This window comes from Ursus maritimus, unplaced genomic scaffold (assembly GCF_017311325.1).
Source record: "Ursus maritimus isolate PB19 unplaced genomic scaffold, ASM1731132v1 scaffold_17, whole genome shotgun sequence".
Lineage (NCBI taxonomy): Eukaryota > Metazoa > Chordata > Mammalia > Carnivora > Ursidae > Ursus > Ursus maritimus.
Window position 1 is genome coordinate 39,811,061 of NW_024424119.1, and position 26,685 is coordinate 39,837,745.

At 47.8% G+C, this 26,685-nt stretch overlaps 1 protein-coding gene across 3 annotated transcripts in view; it reads left to right on the forward strand.

Moving 5' to 3' along the window:
- The first annotated feature begins 4,484 nt into the window (after positions 1-4,484).
- SNX30 (sorting nexin family member 30) overlaps positions 4,485-26,685 on the forward strand; it is a 107,175-nt gene continuing 84,974 nt past the window's right edge. For all 3 annotated transcript variants that reach the window (XM_040631738.1, XM_040631737.1, XM_040631739.1), the window contains exon 1: positions 4,485-4,658. In XM_040631738.1, coding sequence (XP_040487672.1) covers positions 4,503-4,658 — 156 coding nt within the window. In that variant the 5' untranslated portion in view covers positions 4,485-4,502. The remainder of the gene's footprint in view (positions 4,659-26,685) is intronic.

Here is a 26,685-nt window from a genome sequence, read left to right on the forward strand (position 1 = left end):
ACTTTTTTTTTTTTTTTTTAAGATTTATTTATTCGACAGAGACAGCCAGCGAGAGAGGGAACACAAGCAGGGGGAGTGGGAGAGGAAGAAGCAGGCTCCCAGCGGAGGAGCCTGATGTGGGGCTCGATCCCACAACGCCGGGATCACACCCTGAGCCGAAGGCAGACGCTTAACCGCTGTGCCACCCAGGCGCCCCTGCCTTGTGTGACTACTAACCACTGTTGAAAGTTACGTAAATTGTTTTTAGTTTGGGCTATTACAAATAACGCTGCTGTGGAGATTCTCAAATCCATCTTTCGATGAATATACACACGCATTTCTGTTGTGTTCTGGGAGTGGAACTACTGGGTCATAGGATGTCTGGGTGTTTACCTTCTAGATGCCTTTTAAGGCGCATGCCTGGTGAAGAAACCAAAAACTGTCCTGCGGCACACAGCCAGTAAATACGTTTTCCTTCCTTTCACGGCCGATGAGACTCCATGCCAGGGTCTCCAGGGCTTGTCAGCAGTGTATCTTCTCCAGCTCCCCCTCTCTAATGGGTAGCCCCCACGGAAGCGTACGTACACCCCCACGCCCCCCAGAGCCTGCTTGTGAAGACGGCCCGGGGGCAGGTGCCCTTGTGAAGGTGGTGAATGACACTGCTACGGCCGGATGAAGCCCAGTTACTAGGAGCTGGCACGGCCATCTGAAGAACTTTGGGCTCTGAAAAATTACCCACTCCACGGTGAGGCATTTCAGGGGCAGAGCTAGGAGATGAATCTGTCAACAGATTAGTTCGTCTGTGCTCTTCTCCCGAATTTGGAGCACCTGCTGGATGCTTCATAAAAAGCACCGTCAAAGTTTAGGGCAGAAGGTCCCTGTAATAGAATTTTGTAAGAGAAATTTGTCTTTTAAGAAACTTTTCAGCAAACAGGAAATTTCTCCAAAGCAAGCACTTAAAAAATGCTGTTTACCCAAGGTGGTTGGGAATGTCATCTTAAGGTTTAGAGAAATGGGCGGAGCTCAGAGGGTGCTTCTCGGAGTGTAGTTTATAAATCAGCACCAGCATCCCCTGGTGGGGGGGTTGTTGGAAAATGTCGATTCCAGGCCCAGCCCAGAATCAGACTCTCTTGGGTGGGGTCTAAAAATTGTGCATTTGGACGAATTCACAGGTGGCTCTGAGGCACCAGCTCCACGGTCTGTGTTGCATTATCTACAGCCAGAGAGTCTATGCTTTTGGGGCCAGGAGTTTCGGTATGGAAGGATAACATGATCCTCTCATTTACCCACAAACCTCTCTGCTCATTCTGGGGCAAGGTCCAATTTCTTGTTTGCAAAACTCTTCAGATCCTGGCCTCAAGTGGACCTGCCGGCTCTCCCTTTTTCCTGGGACATCACTGGCTGAATCAAACTGTCCACACAATTTTGCCCGTGTTGGCGATAGTGTCTTCTCAGTGGCCCCTCTTGTTTGAGACGGCCTTCTGTGGCTTTCTACATGTCACTGTGAATGCTCTTTGAAAACCTCCTTTGTCCTCATCAGCCGTCCACTTCAGAAGTGGTGCTGTTATTTTGAGGCAGGCTTTGGGATGCCATATAAAATAAAGCTACGATTGTATTAAAAACCAGGAGAGGATAAGCAGCTAACACAAACATGAATAAGGCCTAAGCACATGCTGTACCAGGGGAGAGGAAGAGAGAAGGCTTTGTTGTGACTCTGCTTTGTTTCTGAGGTCTGAAGTCTGGGTGCTCCTGGAAAGCCCTGATAGACTTGCTAGTGAGGTTTACAGGATTCCAGCTTGGCAAACTTACCAAATTCCGGGGTCCGAGGTCCTGTCTCCCAAAAGGTGCCAGCCTAGGTACCTAAGATTCCCTGTGGATGGTGGAAGGCGCCATACCATCCTGTGTTCTTGGGTTCTGGTGGCATCTCCCCCATATCCCCAGGCACATAACATCCAGTGCATTCTTCCTCACAGCTCAGCCCTGGAGATCCAAGCTTCCCTCCATAAATTCCAACAAACATTACAACCTTCTGTTCAGATATAAAAACTTCACATTTCTTCCTTCCCACCATGTTGCTCTGAAAACTTTTAGCAGAAGCATAGTTACATACTCTAGGACACTTAATGTTATTTCAGGGACAATTTCCCACCACAAGGAACACTGAAATACAACAGGAAGTGGTGAGTATGAATAGGCAGTCCTGGGCTAAATTTGAATGGTGGAAACATTATACCAAACTGTTTTCCATAGAAGTTCACTTTCTTTAGTTTTGATGACTACCCACCAGATCATTGTGGCCAGATGCCATTGACCTACCAGGAAACTGGAAAATAAATGAATAGGTGGTGGTGGTGTGTTTGTTTTTGGTAGGAACACAGGAAAATGGTACTCTGACCCAAACTAAGAAAATAGAGGAGTTTGGAGTGCAGCAAGTTCAGTCAGGAAAACTCTAGGATTACCGTTTTGTAACAATAGTAGAGAAAAGCTGATGGAGAGGAAGGGACTATCACCAGCATTTTGCTAGGAATGTTACATACCGAATATGCTATTCCACAACCGCCACCAAGGCAACTATTATCACCTGCTCCCTCCTTTCTAGGTTAGGACACAGGTTCGTGAAGGTTAGGTAACTTGCTCATGGTCACCCACTTGTAGTGACTAAGCAGGAATCCAAACGGGGCTCTCTTTTCACGCTTCCCTGGTGACCTGAGAAGAAAGCTGAGTCTTCATATAGTAAGATCTCTATTATGTTAAGGTGGTCTGCTTGTTAAAATAAGTAACACTATTCAGTAAGAGACACCTATGTTATCCATCTATAGAACACTCATTTCCAGTTACAGCCATGCTATTTATTTTGATGCTAATAAAAACAGTTAATAGGGTCTGTAGTAGTTGTAAGCAGCCCTTGAATATAAAAGTATTAATTTTACCCACCTCTAAGAGGACCAGACATTGGCATTCTTGTGAGGTAGACAGACGCAGCATTTAAAACTGTTCCCGGTGCCCTCTGAATCCTATTCTCCCCCCACCAAGGCAGACCCATGTCGGGGAGAGAAAAGATAATGTGAGGGCTAAGGCCCAGTGCATGACACCAGGGGAAATAAGGGAAGCTCTTTGAAGCTCAGTGAGTCTCTGAGTGATATTTGGGTCAGATTCAACTCTCTGCATTCTCTTCCTGCTTAAGTATTACTTGTTTTGCGATAAAGGTGTGGCGGAGAACATGGTGAACCAGCTTCAAAATTTGTCAGGTGAAACTGGACCAACCTAAAGAGGTTGGAAATCGACAAGAACACTCACCCTTTGAGCCACCCTACCCTTTACTTTGCTAGAAGCCATCTCTTCTTGTGCGGACGGATGCCCTCCACTGACTCGGTCCTAAGAAAAGAAGATGCAGAGACAGGTAAGGTGGGAAAAGGAGGCGAACTTCCACCCCAGAGCTTAAGGAACGCCTTGACTATTTCCACTCTGCTAACAAATAAAAATGAGAATTCAGCTCAGCCAAAGGCCTGGAAAGGAAGCACAAACGCATGAAAAATACGGTTCTCCCAAAAGGCAGTTGGGTCAAGGTGTGAGTTTGAATCACACATCATTTCCAGCACTCCCTTTCTTTTCTGCTGCTCACTGAGGTTTTAGCCTTACACAAAGTGGGCTTCACCACAGAAGCAAGATGGCCTGGGGATCTCGGCGCGCATGGGAACAAACCTCCCACAGCCTCCTTGAATTCCCTTCTGGGTTCCCCACCCCGTGTCCTCCAGCTCCTCTGCGCCCCGGAGCCTTTTATGCCGTTCTTATAATGCGTGGCGCGTTATCTTCGAGGCCAGAAGATCCCGACTCACGTGCGGGCCCCAAAGCCCCCAGCCCCCCGCGTGGCTGCCGCGGACGCCTCAGCCAACGCGGCTGGAATGGAACAGGATGCTCCAACGTCTTTTTCCACCGCTGAGTTCCGTTAAGCGTTTGTCTGCGGACGGCGCGCGGTCCCCACAGCTCGGCCTCTCGGAGGCAAGGTTGGCCACGCGGAGGACAGCGGCCGAAGGCTCAGGGCGCACTTCCTGCGGGGCGGCGGGCGGCGGGCGGGGCTTCGGGCGCGCCTCCTCGTCCCCCTCCCCTCCCTCTCCTATCCTCCTCCCCTCCCCTCCCCGCCTCCTCCTCCTCCCCCCCCGCCTCCTCCCCCTCCCGGGCCGGCCGAGGCGCCGCGGGGGCGGGGCCGCGAGCGGGCTGGGCGGCGTGGCGGAGCGGGCTGGGCGCCCCCGGCCAAGGTGCGAGCGAACCGCGGCGGGCTCGGGCGCGGAGCCGGGGCGCGCGGTGCGGAGCAGCCCAGCCCAGCCGCAGCTCCGCCCGGCCCCGCGAGGCCACAGACGAGCCGGCGGCTGGCGGCGGCGGCGGCGGCGGCTCCCAGCCCTGCCGGTGCAGGGCCTCCGACCGACCGCGGCCGCGAGCGGGGCCTGGGCGCGGGCGCTGGGGGAGCCCCCGCCGCGGCGGGCACAGGAGGAAGCGGCGGCGGCGCCTCCCGAGCAGTGCGCGCCATGTCGGGCGGGCCCCCCAAGGGCCTGCCGTCCACCGGGCCCCACTCCCTGCTCGACATGCCGCACCCGCTGGCCGGCTCCAGCAGCGAGGAGGCCGTGGGCGGCGACAGCACGCCCAGCCCGGACCTGCTGATGGCCCGCAGCTTCGGCGACAAGGTGGGGCGCACGGGGCTGGGGACCGGGAGGCGCATTTCGCTTTTGCGGGGGGGGATGGTGGACCCGGAGCTCCCTCCGGGCACCGGGCCGTGCCCACCCTGGCGCCCCTGTCCGGGGGCGGGTGTGCCCTGGGCCCCAGAGCCTTAGGAAAACGCGGCCCTCCCTGCCGCCCCCGCGGGGTCGCAGCCGCGGGGAGAGCGGCGGGAGGGGGCGGGGAGAGCGGCGGGAGGGGGCGGGCATGCCGGCCGTGACGGGTCGCGGGCGCCGGTGACAGCTGGTGGGGAGGGGTCCTGCCCGCGTGTTGGGGCCGGTGGCGGGTGTGCGGTGCCCGGCGCGTGTGTCCGGGAATGGGGTCCCAAGTTCCTCCGGGTGCATCCCCGAAGGCTGAGCTGCCGGGTAACTTGTAGCTCCCCCACTTTCCTGGGACTGCAAAGGAGCAAGAGTTAATGGTTTTCCGTGATAGGACTGGCAGCCTTGGTCTTACTGTCAGAGTCATTTGTGGGGCGTGATCTTTGTTTAGGTTTGCTGTGTGCCCTGAGGAGTCACGTGACTCCGACCCCAGCCGGCGAGGGGAGCGTCTCGCTGTGGTTTTCTGTCTGGGGCTCGGTTCACCTCTGACGGCCCTCCGCACTGGTTAGCTTTGGCAGAGGCCCGTTTTGTGGTTGATGGAGAGAAAGCTCGCCCTTTGACCTTCTTTGTGCAGAAGGAGGCCCCTGATTTTCTTCGAGCAGCATAATCCTGGTGCGGCTTTGAGAGACAGCAGAGTCCGACGAAGGGTGAGGGGCGGTATCCCCCTACCCTCCGTTTCAGCTGTGACCAGACTTGAGCTGTGATTCTGTCAGCGCTGTGGTGCCCACCTACTCACTAATTGCGGAAATTAGAATTGTTCTTAACACTTGTGATCAGAATTCCCTCCTCCCGGTTAAATACTACATGAATTCCTCCTAGTCCCAATATTACATGGAATCAGAGGACCTAATTCTTTCCCCCATAGATGGGAGGGCATGTGGTACAATAAAAATGAGTATTAGTGCACCGAACACTCAAAATAGCTATTGAGGGGAACTTGACGTACCTTCTTAAAAGAGTTTTTTGAAAGCCAAGAGTGGGGAGTAGAGCATTAGGAGCAAAAAAGCTTAAAAAGCTAACGAAACCAATGGATTGAGCAGTTTGAGGTGTGTGTGTTGGGGGGAGGGCTGTTTGTGATTATTTCTCTTTATTTTACAGATGATAAACTATATGAATGGTTATGCTGCTTGGAAATACCTTGTGCATATTTGACATTCAGTCCGTAGTTGTTGAGTGAATGAATGAATAATTTGTTGCTTTCTTCTAGACCGAGAAACGGTTCCTACATGCATGTAGGACAGGGACCCAAGTTAAACCTTGTTTCCTTCTCAGGATAGTGAGTTAAGTATCTATTGCTGTGTGACAAATTACTCCAAAATTTAGCACCTGAAAATAATGTGTGCGGGTCAACAGTATCATGTAGGAGCAGCTTAGCTGGGTGGTTCTGACCTCAGGTCTCTTTTGAGGTAGCGGTCAAGGTGTTGACGAGGGCTTCAGTCATCTGCAGGCTGGGTTGGGGGAGGATTAGCTTCCAAGTTCACTCACTGGGCTGGTGGCAGGCCTTAGTTCCTCTTCATAGGGCTGCTTGACACAGCAGCTAGTTTTCCCCCAGAACAAGTGGTCTAAGAGAGCAAGAGATCCCAGGACTCAAGCTACACTCTTGTATAATCTAATCTTGGAAGGGACATAATTCTGCCATATGCTATTTGTCACACAGACCAATGCTAGTACAAAGTGGGAAGAGGGTATAAATACCAGGAGGTATAAATATGGGAGCCGTCTTGAATGCTGGCTGCCACGGATGGCTATTTTATTTATTTTCAAAAAGTTTGTATGCATGATTATTACTGTTATTATTATTACCTTTAGTAATCACTACACCCAGTGTGGGCCTCAAACTCATGACTCTGAGATCAAGAGTCACGTGTTCTTCTGACTGAGCCAGACAGGTGCCCCCACTGGTTTAAACATTTGCTTAATGATCCACTCTTGGAGGATACCTGTCTCAGAAATATGGGCATTTTACTAATAAATACGGGGAGGACAAACGCCCTGAGCCACTAAGATCTTGTTGGTGGGCGGGAAGTCAGGCCCAAGTCTAATTACTGCTGGCTTCCTTTAGGGGGACAGTTCTGTGAGAAAGACCATGTTGAAGCCGTTATTATTAATTATTGAATATTTAATGAGTCTCCTTACAGCTGTAAGAAGCATCGAAATGACATCACTCCCAAGGGCCTGATTTATAGTAAGCCACTTTTCCTTAGAGGTTAAGTAATGCAATTTCTTTCCCTGACTGGAAGTAACATTTTCCTTGAATCTTGGCATGCACGTGTGTTCTAGCAACTGTGGAGAAATTTCTGTAGAGAGAAGCTAGCATTCAACCGAGGTGAGTCAGGACCAGTGGAAGGAAGCCTTCCCTTTGGCCTCTTTCTCCTGCACGCCAGCATGGGGGTCACTGGAGGACAGGTAGGAAAGCTGAGTGCTGTGATCTGTCTTTGAAAAGAAACCTGTTTTCTCGCCTTTTTGGACAATGGAGTTGTGACCCTGGGTGTCTGGTTCAGAGTCAGTCCTGGGCTTGGAGAATGAGGGTTTGACAGGCTGCTCATGGCACGGGGTTGCTGTATTATGCAGAGGGGAGTTGCTTTCTGTGGACCCAGGATGTTGCCAAGAACGGGGAAGCCTTGTGTCTTGGTCCAGCAGACACTTCTGAGGGGTGTCTGGGATGCTTGCTGGAGAAGGAAACAACCACCAAATATGATGGGCTTTTTCATCCACTAACTTCTAAAATCATTCAAACCTTAGAGTTGTGGGAGAATCCTTCCGCTCTCCCAAGGGTTGCGAGGACTAATTCTTTTCATGCCAGATGAACCCGCCAGGCCTTCTGTCACTACATCCTTCATCTCTACCTGAAATGTAAATAAACCACTTGGCCTGACTCTTTTCTTACTTTCATCTGCAAACCACTCTGGGCTGCTTCTCCCCTGACTCAGCCTCCAACTTCTGTGTGCTTCCTAACACTCATACCCCAAGCCCACTCAAGCCCCAGCTGTGGTTAACACCCCTTCCCACTTCCTCAACCTCTTCACTGAGCTCTTCCGCCTGCTTCCTGCCCTCTTTGGTGACTGCTTCTCCCGAAGTCTTCAAAATGGAGGTGTCTTTTCCTCGTCTGCTTCACTATCAGGATCAGGAGATGGGTGTCAGCGTCCTTTCTCCCCACTGCCCTTTACAAACCAAGCTCTTCTCCCTGGGGGCCCATGTCATTTTATTGGTTCATTCACATATTTGAGGGCCTACCACGAGACAGGCACTGGTCCAAGGAACTTGAGATGAGTCAGCCGGTTGGAGACCCCTGCCCTCATTGGGTCCTTCTTAGCACGTCCTATGTTATGTAATAAATGCTATGGAAGGGAGAAAAAGGTTGGGGAGGGGGTTCAGGATCACTGGCTGTGGGAGGATTTGGATAGGCCTTCCTGAGAACTGGAGGTTTCAGTAGAGACGCGGAGGAGGTGAGGGAGGGAGTTAGCGAGTGGATGTCTGGAGGAGTGTCCAGTTGGAAGGAACAGCCCAATCAGAGGCCTGCAGGCATCTGCCTGGTGTGCTATGGAATAGCCCAGAGGCCACTGTGTCTGGGGCAGAGTGGACAATGGAGAGTTGTTGGCCGGCAGCAGAGAGGGGAGGGTCCGGATTGTGTAGGGCCTCATAGGCCACCCTGAGAATGTTGGCCTTTGCTCTAAGTGCCACTGCAGGGTCTTGAGCAGAAGAAGGGCGTGATTTGACTTACGTGTTGTAAAGGGTCACATGGGCTGTTGAAATGAGAATCCTTTGTTTGGCTATTCCACTGAAATTCATTTCCTTTTAGTTAAAAGGACATAAACCAAATGCAAACTGGCACAGGAAAAAAAAAATCTCCTGGCTTATGTTTTTGGAAAGCCCCAGGTAATTCGGCTTCAGGAGTGACTGGAACTAGGTATTCAAATGATTTCGGAAGTCTATCACTCTCTGTCTCTTGGCTCTGCTTTCTTCTGTGTTAGTTTTATTCTCAAGCTAGCGAAGGGCTATGTTCTACAAATAAGCCTCTCAATTTCATCCGAAAGAGAGTACCTCTTTCCTGATAGCTCCAGCCAAAGCCCTGGGCTGGTGTCTCATGAGCCTCAGTTGGGTCAGGCACCAAAACCAAGCTTTGTTAACTCTGATTGCCCAGGTTTGTACCAGGTCCTTATCTTTAGAGAGCGGAGAAAGGAAATTTTTTGTAGGTCTGTGTGTTTGAATTGTGAAATCTACCCGTAAAGTATATAAAGCGTTTGAAGAACAAAATGTATCTATCCAGTTTAAAGAATAATAGATACTCATGTTCCTCCTACCCTCCAGCTTAAGAGAACATTATTAGTATCTTAGAAGCCCCGGGTGTGTCTGGGGAGGATGGAGGTGGTTTCCAAAGCAGAATCAGGGTGCTGCTCACAGAGGAGGGATGAATGAATGGGGGACAAGCAGAAACAAGCGTCCAGTTTACAGGACTTCCACGACCTTCTCGTTCCCTGTCATTTCTAACTCCCCTGCTTCTCGTGCGTTACAGTCTCTAGATTTTCATGGCTCAGTCGGTTAAGGGTCTGCCTTTGGCTCAGGTCGTGATCTCAGGGTCCTGGGATTGAGCCCTGCGTCGGGCTCCCTGCTCAGTGGGGAGCCTGCTTCTCCCTCTCCCACTGTTGCTCCCCCTGCTTGTGCTCTCTCTCTCTCTGTCAAATAAATAAATAAAATCTTAAAAAAAAATCTCTAGGGGCGCCTGGGTGGCACAGCGGTTAAGCGTCTGCCTTCGGCTCAGGGCGTGATCCCGGCGTTATGGGATCGAGCCCCACATCAGGCTCCTCCGCTAGGAGCCTGCTTCTTCCTCTCCCACTCCCCCTGCTTGTGTTCCCTCTCTCGCTGGCTGTCTCTATCTCTGTCGAATAAATAAATAAAATCTTAAAAAAAAAAAGAAAAAAAAAAGCTTTAAAAAAAAAATCTCTAGACCTCAACTCACTGTCTTCTCAAATCATGCCCTCCCCTCAAGGGACTCTGTTCAAACCTTCAAAACTATCAGCTTCTGGACTTTATCTCCACACACCTGGACCTCTTTCTCAGTTCAGCTTTCCTCTCCCTGGCCACACCCTTGTGTTGTAATACCCAGAATGGTTTGGGTTTGAGTTAATGCCACCAGATCTCATCGTCTCTTGCCTTCCCCTCCTCCCAGTCAGCAAGTACCGACTGCACCTGTTTCCTGACTGCTTCTCTTCACCTCCGTCCTTCACAGTGCATGGCTCATCTCATCAGTTCCTCCTGCTACTTCCTTTCCTCCATTCCCATGCTCTCCTTCCTTTCCACCCAGCCTGGATCATTCCACGGGTTCAGGTCTTTTGCCTACACCTAGGGCGCGAACACACCTTGAGAATGGCTGCCAGTGTCGATTCACGGGTACCAACCCCAGCAGGGGCCTCAGTGGTGCTGGGCGCTCCTTTCTTTCCACAGAGGCTCCCATTGTGCACCATGGCTGAGCTAAAGCTGTTCTCTGTTCCTCACACCTTCCGCCCCTTACTCCAGCCTCCCATTGTGCTGATGAGAAGATAGAAGCCACCATAAAAGAACTTCCTTTTTCCAGACTACGGAATGATCCGAATCCATAGCCATCATTTCTTGGTTGCCCCCAGGTACCATAGAAAGGATTCTAGGCCGCTCCTGAACCGTGGGGCCTTCCCTGTGTGGCCTCTCCGAGACCTGGCTCTGTTCATCGTCCTCATTCATTCCTGTGTCTTCACACTCCCTCTCGCCTGGCTCATTCCGTCGATATTTAAACATGCTCAGGTCGCCCTCGCTTGTAAAACAAACCAGGAGTAAAGAAAACTCTGCTGTGAGGCTTGCTTCTTCCCCATCTCATCATCTGTTTTGTGGCTCTTCTTCCCAGCCAAACTTTTTGAAAGAATGGCCTGCCCTTCTCGTCTTGCCGGCTAACTCCTCCACCCCCTGCTGTCTGGTGTCTGACTTTACCCGTGGCTTCCTTCTTGGAAGATCCGGTAGCCGCTTCACCGTCCTCGTCTAATCCGACCTCTTTTCCCGCCAGCACTTGACGCTGTTGAGTAAATCCTGCCGGAAACTCTCTCAGCTTGGCACTCCGGAGCCCGGCTGGTCTGTGTTTGAATCCTAGCTCTGCCTGCCTGCAGTCTTTGTAACAGCCAATCATTTATCCTCTCTGAGCCTCAGTTTCCTCATCTGTAAAGAGGGGACAGCAGAAACACCTCTAGCTCATGGCTGATGTGAGGATCCGGGAGTTCATACTTAGAGTAGGGCCTGATACGTAGCGAGCCTTCAGTGAATGTGAGGTGGTGACAGAGGTTATTCCTCGGTGTTGTATTCTCCACATCTTCTTTTGCGCTTCTGCCTGTTCTTTGTCCGTGTCTGTATCAGTTGTGGTCCCATCGGGGTGAAAAACCACTGTAGGTATTTCAAACTGAAAGGCTATAATACAGGGAGTTAGTTACATAGGTGATGGAAGATACGAGACGTCAAGCAGAAGATGGTGAGGTTAAGAGAGTACCAACAGCAGGAAACTGCTGTCATCCTCAGGGCCGGAGGGTCAACGGGAGGAGGTGATATTAAAATCCAGGAGCTTCTGTGGAAACTAGAACCATGGCAGGGGGGCTCAACGAGGGTGGGGTCCACAGAGGAAGCAGCTGCTGCCAGGCTCTGGGCAGGGGGAGAAGCACCCTGGCTTCTCTTCTCATCCTGTCTTCTGATCTTTCATCAGTATCTTCCATTGGCCAAAATATCTTCCTTGGTGGGCATGTGACTCTAGGGGAGCCAAACAGTCTTCCTTAGATTTGCTCAGATGGATGCTGGGGGAAGGGGTATCTCTTTCTGTTAGATTGTGAACCTTTGTTTGCTGTGGTGTGGAGAGGGGCTGCTTAAGAAGAGGCCAGAGAGGAGAGGAGAGCCAGGAGAGAAAGGGGGGGACAGGCCCTGAGGATCACTCGAATCCTGTCTGCAAATCAGCGAAGGTGGCGGAGGTGGTGTTTTCACCAGGTCCTTGAAGTTTGAGGAGCCTTTCGGGTACGAGGTGGGGGACAGCATCACGGGCCGAGTGAGTAGCCTGAGCGAAAGTCCCAAGATGGGAAAGACCTGTGCCCGCTGGAATTGGATCGAGTCGGGTCATGTGTTGGGATGAGCTTTGAGGGTCTGGAGGTGGGGATTAGTGAGAGAAGAGGTGAGGAGGCAGGTCAGCAGATGCAAGACTGCTTTGCCTGTGGCGATGTGGGGGTGAGCTTTTATTCTTTAAGCAGGAGTCCACCTAGAGGGTTCTGAGCAGAGACCTGTGCGGCGCGTGCTCGGGACGGGAGTGGCTGGCTGTGAGAGAAGTAGTAGGAGGGTGTTAGCCTGCTCTCGGTTGGAGTTGCTGCTGCAAGAAGGAAGATCAGAAAACGTAAAGATGACTCCTTTGGTAGAGGGGGGATGACTGGCGCCCTCGCGGAGAGGCCGTGCACAGGTTGGGAAGCGAGTGTGAGGAGGAAGTAGGGGTGCAGTGTGAGGTCAGCGGTTAGGACAGAGGTGGTCTGAACCCCACCTTTGGAAGCCTCCTCCAAGTTCAAGGCTGAGCCCAGAAGCTGCTTCCAGGAAGCCCTTCCTTGGCATATAGACGCGCAACCCCAGCAGATCCAGGTGGAGCTGGTCGAGGGGGACACAGAAGCTGGGGTGGGTGTCGACAGTCTCATGGAAGGCAGGGCTTGTAGCGCTTTGGTAGGAAGGGTGGTGGCTCGGGAGAAAAACAGGGTTGAGGGAAGACATTTAGGAGAGGGGAGACTTGGGCGTGAGTAAAGGTTATAGGGAAGAAGACAGATGTTTTGTGTTAAAATACAGAACAGCTTGGCAACGGTGCACTAATTCGTGTCTGAGTAATTGGGTTTGTTTATTAGATATTAGAGGGGGCGTACGCGGCCTCGTCTGCCTTGCCCCACAGAATTCCTCGTTCCGCCTGCCAGAGCGGCAGTGAGGATGCTGTTCTCTGTGTGCGCGGCTGGGGCGAGGGTGTGTGGACAAGGGCAAGAGGGATGTGAGCAGAGATGTTTCAGGACCCCTGCTCGAGTAAAGGCGCAGAGGCAAGAAAGGCACACAGCGTGTCTGGGGAGCAGAGTGCAGCTGCTTAAAAAAACCTTTTTGTATCGACATGTGCTGGTATGCCTGGTTCTGGTAGATGCTGGGGACATGGAAAAAGATTAAAATAAAAGGAACCTCCCTCAAGAGGCTCTTGGTCTAGTGAACAAGAGATGATTACAGTAGAATGTGAAAAATCTTAAATGTATTTACTAGCTGAGGCCTTGGGCAAGTCTCTTACCCTTGTAATGCCTCAGTGTCCCCCTCTCTAAATTTTGGGTTATTTTTACGGGGGTGTTCGGAAGATGGAATGCTTGTGTGGAATAGTGTCTGGCCTATGGTAAATGCTGTGCAAATGCTAGGTGTTTGTATTGCCTTAGAAGCTGACCCTGAGAAAGAATTTAACCGCTAGTAGTTTATTGGAGAGGAAAGGAGAGGGAGACAGGAAAGGGAAGGCACCAGGAAAAGGTAAGTTACCAAACCAGTTTCCACCCCTTGGAACTTGTACAGAACACACACCTCGCTTATCCACACCCTCGGTGAGGCAGCTGGGGTCTTCAAACAGCAACCTTTATCGGTCATTGGTTGAGAGCTCCACGGATGGCGTGTTCGGGCATTTAATCTCCGAGCACTTTCCAGTCTGCCGTGTGAGTGGGCCAAGTAGGGGAAGCTAGTCAGGCCCAGAAATGCAGGTGCTGGCGGTTGGAAGTGGGCACTGAACGGGTCAGGGCGAGGGGACACGGGTGGGGCACCGGCCTTCTCTACTACAGTTATTATGAAAGTAAGGTACAGGGATAGAAGCAGGGAGTGACTGTGCTTAAGAGAATGGTGGCTTTTCCCAAGGAGATGATGTTTGAGGTGGAGAATGGAGAAGTAGGTGTTTTACAAATGGACAGAGCAAGGAAAAGTAACCAGAGCAGAAAAGCCAGCAGGTGCCAAAGCTCGGCAATGTCTGGTTACAGGAATGGCCCAGGAAAGGGAGCTGAGTAGTGCAGCCGGAGAGGGGGGTAGTGGGCAGATGGGGGTCCGTAATGGCAGACAGTGAGGGCTTTATCCCGTGTGATTGGGAGGCCAGTTGTATTTTAAGCAGGGAAGGTGCAGGGCCATACTTGTTCGGTCCCTGTGACCGAGCCCCTAGCTGGGATAGGGTGGGTGGACTCAAGAGGCCGGGAGTTCAGGGAGAAGACTGTTGGAGCAGAAGGCTGGGGGAAGCAGTTTTAGTGGAGTTTTGACTCACCGATTTCAGGGAGCGTGTTGCTCAGGAGTTTTGTTTGCAAATGATAGAGCTCAGGCTCTAAGTTAAGCAAAAAAGGTGAACCTATCGACAGGCTCGCTTTCAGCACAAGAGCGAGCTGCAGGCAGGGGTCTGAATGTTCCCGAGGGTCAGTTTCATGCACCAGGCCAGCTTTATCCGTGAGGGAGGGGAGTGGGGCGACTGGCAGCTCCCATCCCTCCCATTTGACAGCTGTGCCTCCAGAGAGGGTGTAAATCTCTTACACAGTGAAGAATCTCCGGGAGACGTGGCTTGGTCGTATACCCAGCCTGAGACCAATCAGCTGGGCCCAGAGGTTCGACCATGGTTGGGGGAGGGAGTCTGAAAGAGTAAGGCAGCCCTCCTTCCAGCTGCAGGGTTCCGGAGCGGCTCTGAGGTGTGTGTGCTCGGGGAAACAGTAGAAGACTACTCAAAGAGCAGACTCTGGACTCACAGGGTTTTGTGACTGGCTGAATCACCCTGGCAAGAATAAAACAAATTTTGGGAGAAATAGGTCAAAACTTAAACTATACATTTTCTAATGCTTTTTATTTTTTATTTTATTTTTTAAAATTATTTATTTTAGAAAGAGAGCACACGAGCAGAGGGAGGGGCAGGAGAGAGAGAATCTCAAGCCGACTCCCCCCTGAGCGCGGAACTGACTCGGGGGCTCGATCTCACAACCCTGAGATCACAACCTGAGCCAAAACCAAGAGGCCGATGCTTAGCCAACTGGGCCACCCAGGTGCCTCAGGCGTAGTTGCTTTTCAAAAGAAAAAATGAGATATAAATCACATACCATAAAATCCACTTTTTAAAAGCATATAGTGGGGTGGTTTTAGTATATTCACAAGGCTGCACAACTGTTACCAGTTTCCAGTTCCAGAATGTTCATCACCCCCAAGATAGCTCATTATGCCCATTAACAGACACTCCCATTTCCCCCCCTCCCAACCCCTGGTAACCACCATTCTATTTCTTGTCTTTATATAAATATGATACCTCACCTTTGACACCTTATATAAATAGAATCATGCAGTATTTGTCTTGTTGTAACTGGCTTATTTCCTTAGAATAATGTCTTCAGGGTTCCTCCACGTTGTAGCATGTGACAGGATTTTCTTCTTTTTAAAGACTGTATAGTATTCCATTGTATGGCTGGATCACATTTTCTTCATCTGTTCATCTTCTGGTGGACATTTAGTTTGCTCCTACCTCTTGCTTACTGTAAGTAATGCTGTAGTGGGCATGGATGTACAAATAGCTCTTTGTGATCCTGTTCTCATTAACAAAAATAATGTAAACCCAGAAGTGGGATTGCTGGATTATATGGTGTTTCTATTTTTAGTTTTTGAGGTATTTTCATACTGTTTTCCAGTGTGGGTGTACCATTTTATAATCCCAAAGGTTCTAATTTCTCCACATTCTCACCAATGCTTGTATTTTCTCTTCTTTTTTTTTAAAGCTTTTTATTTTTTAATTTTAATTTTAATCTAATCTGTTTTAGAGAGGGAGAGTGAGGGGGTGGGGAGGCAGAGGGAGAGAGAATCTTAAGCAGGCTCCGCGCCAAGCGTGGAGCCCAAGGTGGGGCTCGATCTTACAACCCTGAGATCATGACCTGAGCCGAAATCAAGAGTCGGACACTTAACTAACTGAGCCACCCAGGCGCCCAGTATTTTCTGTTCTTTTGACAAAAGCGGCCGTCCTAATGGATGTGAGGTTTGATTTGTTTTTCTGTGATAATCGGTGCTGCTGAGTGTCTTTTCCTACACTTTCTGGCCATTTGTATATCTTCTTTGGAGAAATGTCTGGTCAAGTCCTTTGCTCATTTTTATACTAGATGATTTGATTTTTTGTTGCTGAGTTGTAGGAGCTCTTTTTATATTCTGGATATTAACCCTGATGAAATATATGATTTGTTGATATTCTCTCCCATTCCACAGGTTGCCTTTGTGTATTTTGCACAATTTTTTAAAGTTTGCTATAGTCCCATTTGTCTATCTTTACTTTTTTGCCTGTGTTTTTAGTGTCATAGCCAAGAAATCATTGCTAAGTCCAACGGCATGAAAATTTTCTCCTGTGTTTCTTCTAGGAGTTTATAGTCTGGAGTCTTAGGTTTCAGTCTTTAATCCATTCTGAGTTAATTTTTGTAGATGGTGTAAGACGAGGGTCCTACTTCATTCTTTTGCATGTGAATTTCTGGTTTTCCCAGCACACCCTTGGAAAGACTGTCCTTTTCCCATTGAGGATGTATATACTTTTAAACTTAATTTCTTACTAAAATCAATAAATTACGTAGTAGTTGAAATGCTAAGATGGATTTATTCTACAAATGTTTGAGTGACTTCTCTGTACTATGCCCTGTGTGGGAATTAAGATATCTAAATCCTGGAAATGACATCAGCCTGGGACAGGTCTGTAATTAGAATAGATGTGCTTGGGGCGCCTGGGTGGCACAGCAGTTAAGCGTCTGCCTTCGGCTCAGGGCGTGATCCCGGTGTTACGGGATCGAGCCCCACATCAGGCTCCTCCACTATGAGCCTGCTTCTTCCTCTCCCACTCCCCCTGCTTGTGTTCCCTCTCTCGCTGGCTGTCTCTATCTCTGTTGAATAAATAAATAAAATCTTAAAAAAAAATAGATGTGCTTGTAGAATAGCTGTTTTATTGCAAAAATGGAAGCCTAGACTTTCTTTAGAACTATTTAATGAGGGCAGAGGTGTGTTCTAAGGAACTGGGCCTGCTGGCATCCTGCTGGCATCAGCATTTATGCTGCAAAAAAGTGCAATATGGCAGCCTTTCTCTGTGCTGTCCGGTCAAGCAAATCTTGTTTATTTCATGACTTGCATCAGCAATTGTGAAGGGCACTTGAAATTTTTGTGCATTTTTCTCAAAGATTTATACAGGCCCATTATGTGCCATCCCTTGAGGATACATAGATGAACCAGATGACCTTACCTTTAGGCAGTCAAGGCCCAGGGACGGAGATAGAGGAGGTTCTAGTGAGGGACTGCAGTTGAAGATGGTGGTAGGGGTGACACAGAGTGCCACGAGGGTAAGCGAGAGTGATTTCTTCCCAGTTAAAGAAAGTCCAGGGTAAAGCATGTTTGAACGAGGCATTGGGTTACCTATTACACGTTTTGTCCTTGATATTCATGGTCAACGTTGGGATTTCATTGAGAATTTGAGTAATTGTATTCTGGTCTGATAATAATGGGAAATTCTTTACTGTCTTTCAGCCCTTAGATTTTATTATGCGTGTGTTAATCCAGCGAACGATCTTAGCAGCGTATCCAAGATTGGCCATGTAATTGTGGGACCCAGTGCAAAATTGAAATGCTTGTCCCTTGTGAAGATTTTATTAAGAATATCAGGGTGGGGGGGCGCCTGGGTGGCACAGCGGTTGGGCGTCTGCCTTCGGCTCAGGGCGTGATCCCGGCGTTACGGGATGGAGCCCCACATCAGACTCCTCCGCTGGGAGCCTGCTTCTTCCTCTCCCACTCCCCTGCTGTGTTCCCTCTCTCGCTGGCTATCTCTATCTCTGTCGAATAAATAAATAAAATCTTAAAAAAAAAAAAACGAATATCAGGGTGGTGACAGCAGAGCATTCAACCCAGTGTGGAGCCCTTCTGAGCACAGACTCCTGTGTGAGCGCAGATTGCACGCCCATGGAGCTGGCCCCGAGTATATCCTTTAGAGGTACTGGTTGCCAAGTCCTGTTCAAATCACCTCTTGTCCATCTTGGTGTTCTAGGTCAGGACTGTTGGATTCCTTGGGTGTGCTTGTCATGAGTCCAGCTTCCTCAGGGTTGTTTCTGCAGTCTGGTTGACCGTGGCACTTCTCCTCCATCCCCTGTCAACGTTCTAGCATTTCCTGTTTCAAGAACTTAATGTAGTCTCCCCTTGTGCCCAGCCTTTCATGCTTAATGTGTGCTTTGGACCGCTTTTCCATGTCCCTCACCGTTGCTTCTACTTTCTTTCCCCTTTGTTCTGGTCTCTCCCCCACAGAAGGTGCCCAGCAGATATGCTCCCCCAGTTATCCTTGCCTTTGCCCAGAGATAATGGCAGGGGGTGCGCACAATCGCTGCTGACATCTACAGAGCGCTGACTCTGGTTGGGAGCCTTGCCTCGCTGGATCATCTCCGTGCCCTCCCCTACGACGTAGTTAATGTCTTGTTCCCCTTCGACAGCTGGGGAAACGTAGGCTCTGGGAGCAGTAACTTGTTCCAAGTCACAGAGCGAGAGGAGCGTGGGGCCGGGATGTGAACTTGGGTCTGTCTGACTTCAGAGCCCATTCTTCACCAGCACCGCTGCTGTAGAATTGGCTTCCTTCCGCAAGCCCCCTCCCCGATTTCTGAGCCCTGGCTCACCTTAGGCACCGTACCTTGCATTCCCTCTACAAAGCACATCTGCGCGCACAGGGGAAGTGAAACCAGTCTCCCTGTGTCTCAGCTCATGTCTCTTCTCTCAGTTCACTTTCTAGCTTACTCAGCCTGTGTCCTCACGATCCCAGTCTCGCTTGTCAGGGAAGTTTCCCAGGGCTTGCTGGCCGCTGCCGGCTCGCTCTCCCCGTCCCCGCCAGGCTCCTCGGGTGAGCAGTCTTTGCACACTGCCTCCATCTGCCTCGCCATCTGCCTCCTCCTGCCTCGGCGTCAAGGCCCGCGGTCCAGGTCTGCCCCAACCTGCCACTCGCCACCGCAGAGACCCGCAGCGGCTCTCTTTGGGCTGTGGCGCCCAGGCGTTTAGAGCTGCAGAGACCTGGAAGGGCATCCACCCCAAGACCCTCTTTTTTTTTTCACTGGAAACTGTGGCCCTGCGAGAGAAGCGATTTGTCAGACCCGGGCCACCCAGCTAGCTCCTGGCGGAACTGGGCCTGGGACCCAGGGTTCCAGACCACGTGGTCCGGCGCCTGTTTTCTGTGACTCATGACATTAACCAGACTCCCCTCAATTTTCTTCACTCTCTTTTTTTTTCCTCAGGGTCTCATTCTGTTCACTGCTGTATCTTCCTAGCCCAGCGCCTGGCACATAGTGGAGGCTCAATAAGTACTCGCTGAATGAATGGATTCTGTCCTCTCTTGGTCCTCCCCTGGTCTCCGCCTGCCTCTCTGGATCCGCCTCATTTCCCTTCCAGGTCTAACTGGGGACCAGCCTCGGTCCCTGCCCTTTGCTAGTTCCTTCCATACCATCTCTGGATGGACTTCACGACTGCCCCAAGGTGTAGGATTCCCAAACCTCAGGGTCTGGCTTCAAATGCATCTTTCCAGGCGTTTCTCTGATACTGGTTTTTAGCACCCTTAAAATCACTCTGGTGAGAGTATTTAAAATCATACCTTTCTTGGCCTCTCAGGTATCTCAGTCCTGCAGCCTCGCTGTCGTACTCTTCTTGGTTGCATTGTCCTCGTCAACATCCTAGTGAAGGTGTCTGATTATCTTTCTCGTTTCCCTGCTTTCACTCAGTCTGCTGTTTCCTGGCCGCTGTAGCCGGAGTTCCCTTCCCGAAAACACTCCCTTGTATGTGTCATTTCCACCTCCGGAGACCTGCAGCGGCCTCCCATTGCCGGCGCGGTGATGGGGCGAGCTCGTGCCTTCCGTGTTCGGGTACCTAGTTACGACTCCGGTCCTCTCCTAGGGAGTTAGTTATACCCCCGCCAAATGATTTTACTCACCAGCTGCTTGACACGTGAGTTTCGCTTGCCCACCTTTTCCGCGTTTGCGTTTCCAGCTGCCTCCTCCTGTGGCTGTGGAACCTTGCTCCTAAAAGTGTGTTCCGTGGACCAGTGCCGTTGACATTACCTGGGAGCTCATTGGAAATGCAGAATCTCAGGCCGAATTCCGGACCTACCGAATCAGAATCTGCATTTTGACGTTATCCCTAAATTATTTACATGCGCATTACAAATTGAGAAGCACTGTCTTCCAACAAGCTTATCAGATCAGGCTTGACAAAATGTTCACATCATCGGAGGACTTCTTAGATGATACTGATGCCTGGGCCCCACCTCAAAAAATTTGGATCGAAAGAATCTAGGATGGTCCAGAGACTAGTGGGGGGTTTTTTAGCATTTTTTTAAAGGATTTTATTTATTCATTTGAGAGCGAGAGAGAGAGCACAAGCAGGGGGAGCGGCAGGCAGAGTGAGAAGCAGGCTTCCTGCTGAGCACGGAGCCCTATGTGGGTCTGGATCCCAGGACACCGGGATCTTGACCTGAGCCAAAGGCAGACGTTCAAGCTACCGAGCCACCCGGGTGCCCCGGACTAGTGTTTTAAAAAAGGTTTTTGTGCATCTGATGTGCAGCCAAGGTTGAGATCAATTGCCTTAGAAGAATTCTCGGATTCACCCAGTGAGAGTTTGCCATCATCACTTGTGTATTCTGTCTCCTACACTATGCTATAAGCTCCTCGAGAGCAGGGACTCTATCTGATTTGCTTATTGCTGTAATTTCAGGGCATGAACAAAGCCTAGGATGGGGTAGGTACAGATATTTGCTGACTCAGTAAATGGACATGTGCTAAATAATGTGTATGCATTTGTTGCAATATTATTTCTAATAGCAATAGATAAGAAAGAGCCCAAATATTCATCAGTAGGGAGCTAGTTGTGAACTGTGGTAATTTACAGAATGCAGTGTTGGGGGGAATAGACAGCCTATAGACACTGATATGCAGCAATGGCAGGATATTTTTAAGTAAAAAAAAAGGAAAGGTACATACGAACTTTGTGCAGTCTATCGTTTTTGTGTTTTTTAAGAGTGTAGGTGGAAATGCGTATACTCGCCTTGGAAGGAAGGTTGCAGCTTTACCTCTCAGAAGGGTCATTTTCTGACCCTTTGAGAGTGGAATCTCCCAGCCCCGGCGGTTATTTGACCAAATTAGAAAGAACTCTCCTGCTCTCTTCCTAATTTGGTTAATAATAGTTAATGCTGATTAAAAGGAAAATTTTGACTAACCAGCCCCTGACTAACCCTGATCGTATTTCAAACAAACAAAAAAAAAGAGGCTCTCCCTCATAGTTCTGTTGAGTAGACGCGTATGTTGTCCCTGCTTGGAAGCCGAGTCGTGCCTGCTGGAAACCTGAAAGGGAGAAGGCTAAGGTGTTGACTGAGGGGATGAAACGGATAATGCTCTTCTGGTAGTTTTTAATCTGTTCTCATCAAACGCGGGTGAATATTGGCTCAGAGCGATCTTTACCCGTTTTTCCATCAGTTTTTTGAACTGTCTTTTTTTTTTCTTTCCTGGGTTAAGCAAGTCTTTTCTTTCCTGGTCCAAGTCAACCGTTGTCTCAGTGGTTGTCCAGACTTCTGGGACGCCCATTTCATGCTCCCGCCTCTGTCCTTCCCTGCAGACGGGTTGCCCGGGATATTGCCTGTCTTGGTGAAAGAGGAGGGGGTGTTTTTTCAGTCCTAGTGACGTTAGCTCTCTTCCTTCCCAGTTTCCCTGATCGCAGTCTTGACCCTGGTGAATGGTTCCCTGGGCTTCATTGTAGCTTCTTAGAAAGAGAGGTGGCCAACTTCCTAACAAGTGGAAGCGGAAGAAGTGGGACGGGAGGTGGGTACGTTAGTGATGAGGCTGACACCTCTTGGTAAGCTGATGCATTTGAGTTGACTTGGTTCTCCTGGTGTAACAAATTCTCTTGGGGAGGTTTGACCCATTATTTTAGGTATCCGTGAAGCTTTTTGAGCAATCTAGAAAGTATCTTATAGAGTATGATAGACTAGACTGTGTAGGTTTCTAGATAGAATGAGAGCCAAATTTGGGGCCAACATGCATATCTGCAGATTTCTAAGCATGTCTCAAGTGCCATGGCTTGAGCAAAATGGCCCCATCTCCACTTTCAACTGCTTCTGAAGAACAAGGTAGCCACTGTTTATGGTTGGTGGTGTTGTTTGTTTTGTTTTTCTTAAATCACTGTTTCTCTTGGACTTTGCCGTGTCCAGTGCTGAGTATGAGTGGAAAGGGCCACATTTATGAAAGACGTATTCGGGTGTTCCAAGATTATAAATTGTAGAAGCAATGTTTACGTTTTACAAAGATCAGTTTTGGTATCCTACATAGGAATATGTTTTTTTTTTTTGAAAGATTTTATTTATTTATTTGACAGAGGGAGACAGACAGCGAGAGAGGGAACACAAGCAGGGGAGTGGGAGAGGAAGAAGCAGACTCCCAGGAGAGGAGCCTGATGTGGGGCTCGATCCCGGGATTCCGGGATCACGCCCTGAGCCGAAGGCAGACGCTTAACGACTGCGTCACCCAGGCACCCCAGGAATATGTTTTCAAGTTTTGACCTTGGTGTGTTTGTTACTTAATTTAAAACAAACAAAAACACAACACGGTCCATTTTAAACTTTCTTTGTGGTGAAATTATGATGAGGCTGACGGGAAAGTCTTGCTGTTGATTTATACATGAATCAAGGAGACATCTATCTGTAGATTCATGAGTTTGCAGTAAGTGGGTGAAGAGGATCCGTTAATCCTGAGGAACAGTGTTACCAGCGGCCGAGGGAATACAGTTTATTTGCTACCTTTGCTTCGAGAGCAAGGAGGTACTCTAGGTAAAGAAATTTAGAATTTACATTGGAGAGGTTAGAGGAACGTAGGTTCACAGCAGGTGCAGCCGAGTGGAAGGAATGGAGCCTTTGGAGTCTGTCGGGGGGTCCTGAGAGTCACTTACTGCTGGCAAGTCACTTACCTGCCCTGAACCTCTTATCCTATCAATAAATGGGAATAACAATAATACCAACCTCATGAGGTTGCTTGATGACTTAATGAGATTATGCACTGTAGGCCTCAAAAGCTATTCTCATAGCTGGTTTTTATAACTGAGATGGGCAACATGTTTTAGATGGCTACAAAGAATATTCTCTGCCTATTTTTGATAGATGCTGACAGTAAGGATAGGTGCACCTTGTGGTATAAATATCCAGAAAGTAAAAGATGAAAGAGAGGAAAAATGCTACTTTCTAGAACAGCAAGGTTGTATGGTGAAGGATTTTTATAAAACAACAGAAGAAAGGAAGAGAAAATTGACCCATTTCTTCAGAAGAGTACATAATTGTGGTAAAGAAAATCTTGAGTCCTCTCTAGGATTATTTTCTGTAAGTATGATTTCAAGGCCAAATCGTAGAAACCTTACATAAATAACCCACAATACGTTTTCACAATTATGTTCTATTTACATTACCATTGATCTGATTATTACTGTGAACTGATTATGGCAGACATTTTCATTTCACCTCTTTATTTGATTTTCATTTTGTTTGACCAAAGTGAAGTACTCTTGGCTCCTTCAACATAAAGCAAAAGAGGAATCTTTTTGATGCATGAGCTATATACCTTGAGAAGAAAAGTTTATTTCAGCTGGTAAGAAAACAGGATTCCCTCCCAGAGGAAATAGATGAGAGGAACCAGACTTAATCAGGAAGTTCATACTCCATTCACTTATTCATCAAATATTTATCTAGTGCCTGGCACTGTTCTGGGTGCTCGTAGCCAAATCCTCTTCGGACAGTCTAATGTGTTTCAGGGCTTCTCAGGTTCCTGTTTCTGTTCCCCTACCCCAAGATTAAAAGATAAATGTCTAAAATCAAAATTATTGCTATCCTCTTATAGCTTATTGCCAGCACGTAGGAAAGCTATCGATTTTTGTAATTTTATCTTGCATCTAGCCACCGTACTGAATTCCTAACACATTTTAAATTATTTTTCAGTTCATTGTCTACTTAGAAAAAAACAAGGGATTAATGTATTTAGCAATTCAGTGCTTCCTTTCAAAAGAGTTTTTTTTTTTTTTCATTTTATTGCATTGGTCAGGACCAATGGCTATTCTTAAATAGTGAGGGCATACTTATGTTGTTACTTGTTGAAGCAAATGTATTGAGTATTTTCTCACTAGGTATTAATGTTTGCTGTTGGTTTCTTATCAAGAAAAATTTTAAATTCATAGCTTACTATTTATTTATTTTTTTTTTTTTTAAAAGATTTTATTTATTTATGTGACAGAGAGACAGCCAGTGAGAGAGGGAACACAGCAGGGGGAGTGGGAGAGGAAGAAGCAGGCTCCCAGCGGAGGAGCCTGATGTGGGACTCGATCCCGGCACGCCAGGATCACGCCCTGAGCCGAAGGCAGACGCTTTAACGACTGCGCTACCCAGGCGCCCCCATAGCTTACTATTTAAAATCAGGAATGGAATTTGGATTTAATAAAATCCCTTCTTAGCATTTATGGAAATGATCATTTGATTTTTCTGCATTAATATAATTAGTTGATTCTTAATACTGAACCATATTTACTTTTAATACTTAGGGTAAATTCCACTTAGTTTGGGATTTAGTTTGCTAATGTTTTATATCAAATTTTAGATTTACTCTTTTCTGTTTATTCTATCCCTTTTTTTTCCCTTCCTGACTTTCATTGGATTGATCAAGTATGCTTTGTTCAGTTTTATTTTCCTCCAAGTTCTATTTCCTGTTTCTGTTTGACTAATGTTTACAATTATATTTTTCTACCATAAGCGAGATTTAATTAGTAACTGTAATTTTCTCCAGAACAAGAGAAGACTTTGGGCTTGCTTTTACTTCCCCTTCTAGGTTTTATTGAAATTATCTTAAATTTTAGTTCTTGATTGTAATCAGTCCTTTTTTAAAATTAATGCCTCTTCTATTTTATTAATTCTTTTCTTAATTGCACTGAACCTCACAATGACATCAGCTTTCCATTAAATGAATGTCTTCTTTCTTTCTTTCTTTTTTTTTTTTAAAGATTTTATTTATTTATTCGACAGAAATAGAGACAGCCAGAGAGGGAACATAAGCAGGGGGAGGGGGAGAGGAAGAAGCAGGCTCATAGCAGAAGAGCCTGATGTGGGGCTCGATCCCATAACGCCGGGATCACGCCCTGAGCCGAAGGCAGACGCTCAACCACTGTGCCACCCAGGCGCCCCGAATGTCTTCTTTCTTGAATAAAGCTTTATTCTGATTTATTTTTCAGTGTGCTGCATTATGTCTGTGAGTAACTGAAGTTGAAAAAGAAACCTGGGATGGTGTATATTATATAACAACACCTAAGTGGTATACATTACTCTTTTCTGATTGGTAATTTGCCTGAGTTTTTCTCCTTAAGACACTTACAGGTCTTCTTTTTACTTTAAAAATATTTAAGAAGGTTAAGGCATTTTTAGGGGCGCCTGGGTGGCTCAGTTAAGCATCTGCCTTCGGCTCAGGTCATGATCCCAGGGTTCAGGGATTGAGCCCAGCCTGTTTCTCCCTCTTCCTCTGCGCCCCCCCAACCCCCGCTCGTGCTCTCTTTCTGTCTCTCTCAAATAAGTGAATAAAATCTTAAAAAAAAAAAAAAGATTAACTTGAAAATCAACTTTTGGGGTGTAATTTATATAAAATAACTGTTCTTTAAGTGTGTGATTCACTACATTTGACAGTTGTATGCACCTGTGAAGCCTCCGTCACGGTCAAGATACAGAACATCGCCTACAAAGATTTTCTTCTGCCCCTTTCTTAGTTCATCCCCTCCTCCACTCTTGGCTCGAGGTGACCACTGATCTGCTTTCTGTCACTGTATTAGTTTGCATTTTCTAGAATTTTGTATAATTGGAAGCATAAAATATATACTCTTCTGCCTGACTTCTTTCACTCAACGTAATGATCGTCATGATACTGTTACATCTGTAGCTTGTTCTTTTTTATTTCTGGTTAGCATGCCATTGAACGAACATACCACAATTTATTTATTCATTCATCAGTGGACATGTAGGTTGTTTCTAGTTTGGGGCTCTTAAAAATTAAGCTGCTACACTGGAAAAAGAAGAGCAAACTAAACCTCAAGTAAGCAGAGGAAGGAAATAGCAAAGATTAGAGTGGAAATCGATGGAACGACTAGAGGATAGAAAAACAAGAAAGAAAACTAGTGGAACCAAAGTCTTGCTTGGTTCTTTGGGAAAAAATCAACAAAACTGACAGACCTGTAGCCGGATTGACCAAGAAAAAGAGATGATTCAAATTACTAGAATCAGAAATGAAAGCGTAGACATTACTACTGAACTAACAAATAAAAAAAAAGATTATAAAGGAACACTGTGAATAATTCTGTGCCAGTAATTTATATAACTTAGATGGCGTGGACACAAGACACAAAGAAAGCTGCTGCGAACATTCACGTACAAGCCTTTGGTTGGCATGTTTTCGTTTCTGTCAGGCAGGTACCTAATAGCAGAGTTGCAGGAGTTGGTATTGTCAGCCTTTTCCTCAGATCAGTTCTAGTGAACGTGTAGGGTATCTCATTGTGGTTCTGATTTGTTTTCACCTGATGACTAATAATGTTGAGCCTCTTTTCACATGCTGATTGGCCATTTATATTGCCTTTTGTGAAGTTATCTTCAAATCTTGTGCCTATTTTTACTGGGCTGTTTTCCTTATTATTGAGATTATATACACACCCATACAGATAATTATTTACATATTCTTTAAAAAGTCACTTTATAGAGGTACGATTGGCATACAAAATGCTGGACATATTAAATGTATACAACTTGGTGAGTTGGGGTTAAGTATCCACCTGTGAAACCATCACCACAATCTATGCCACA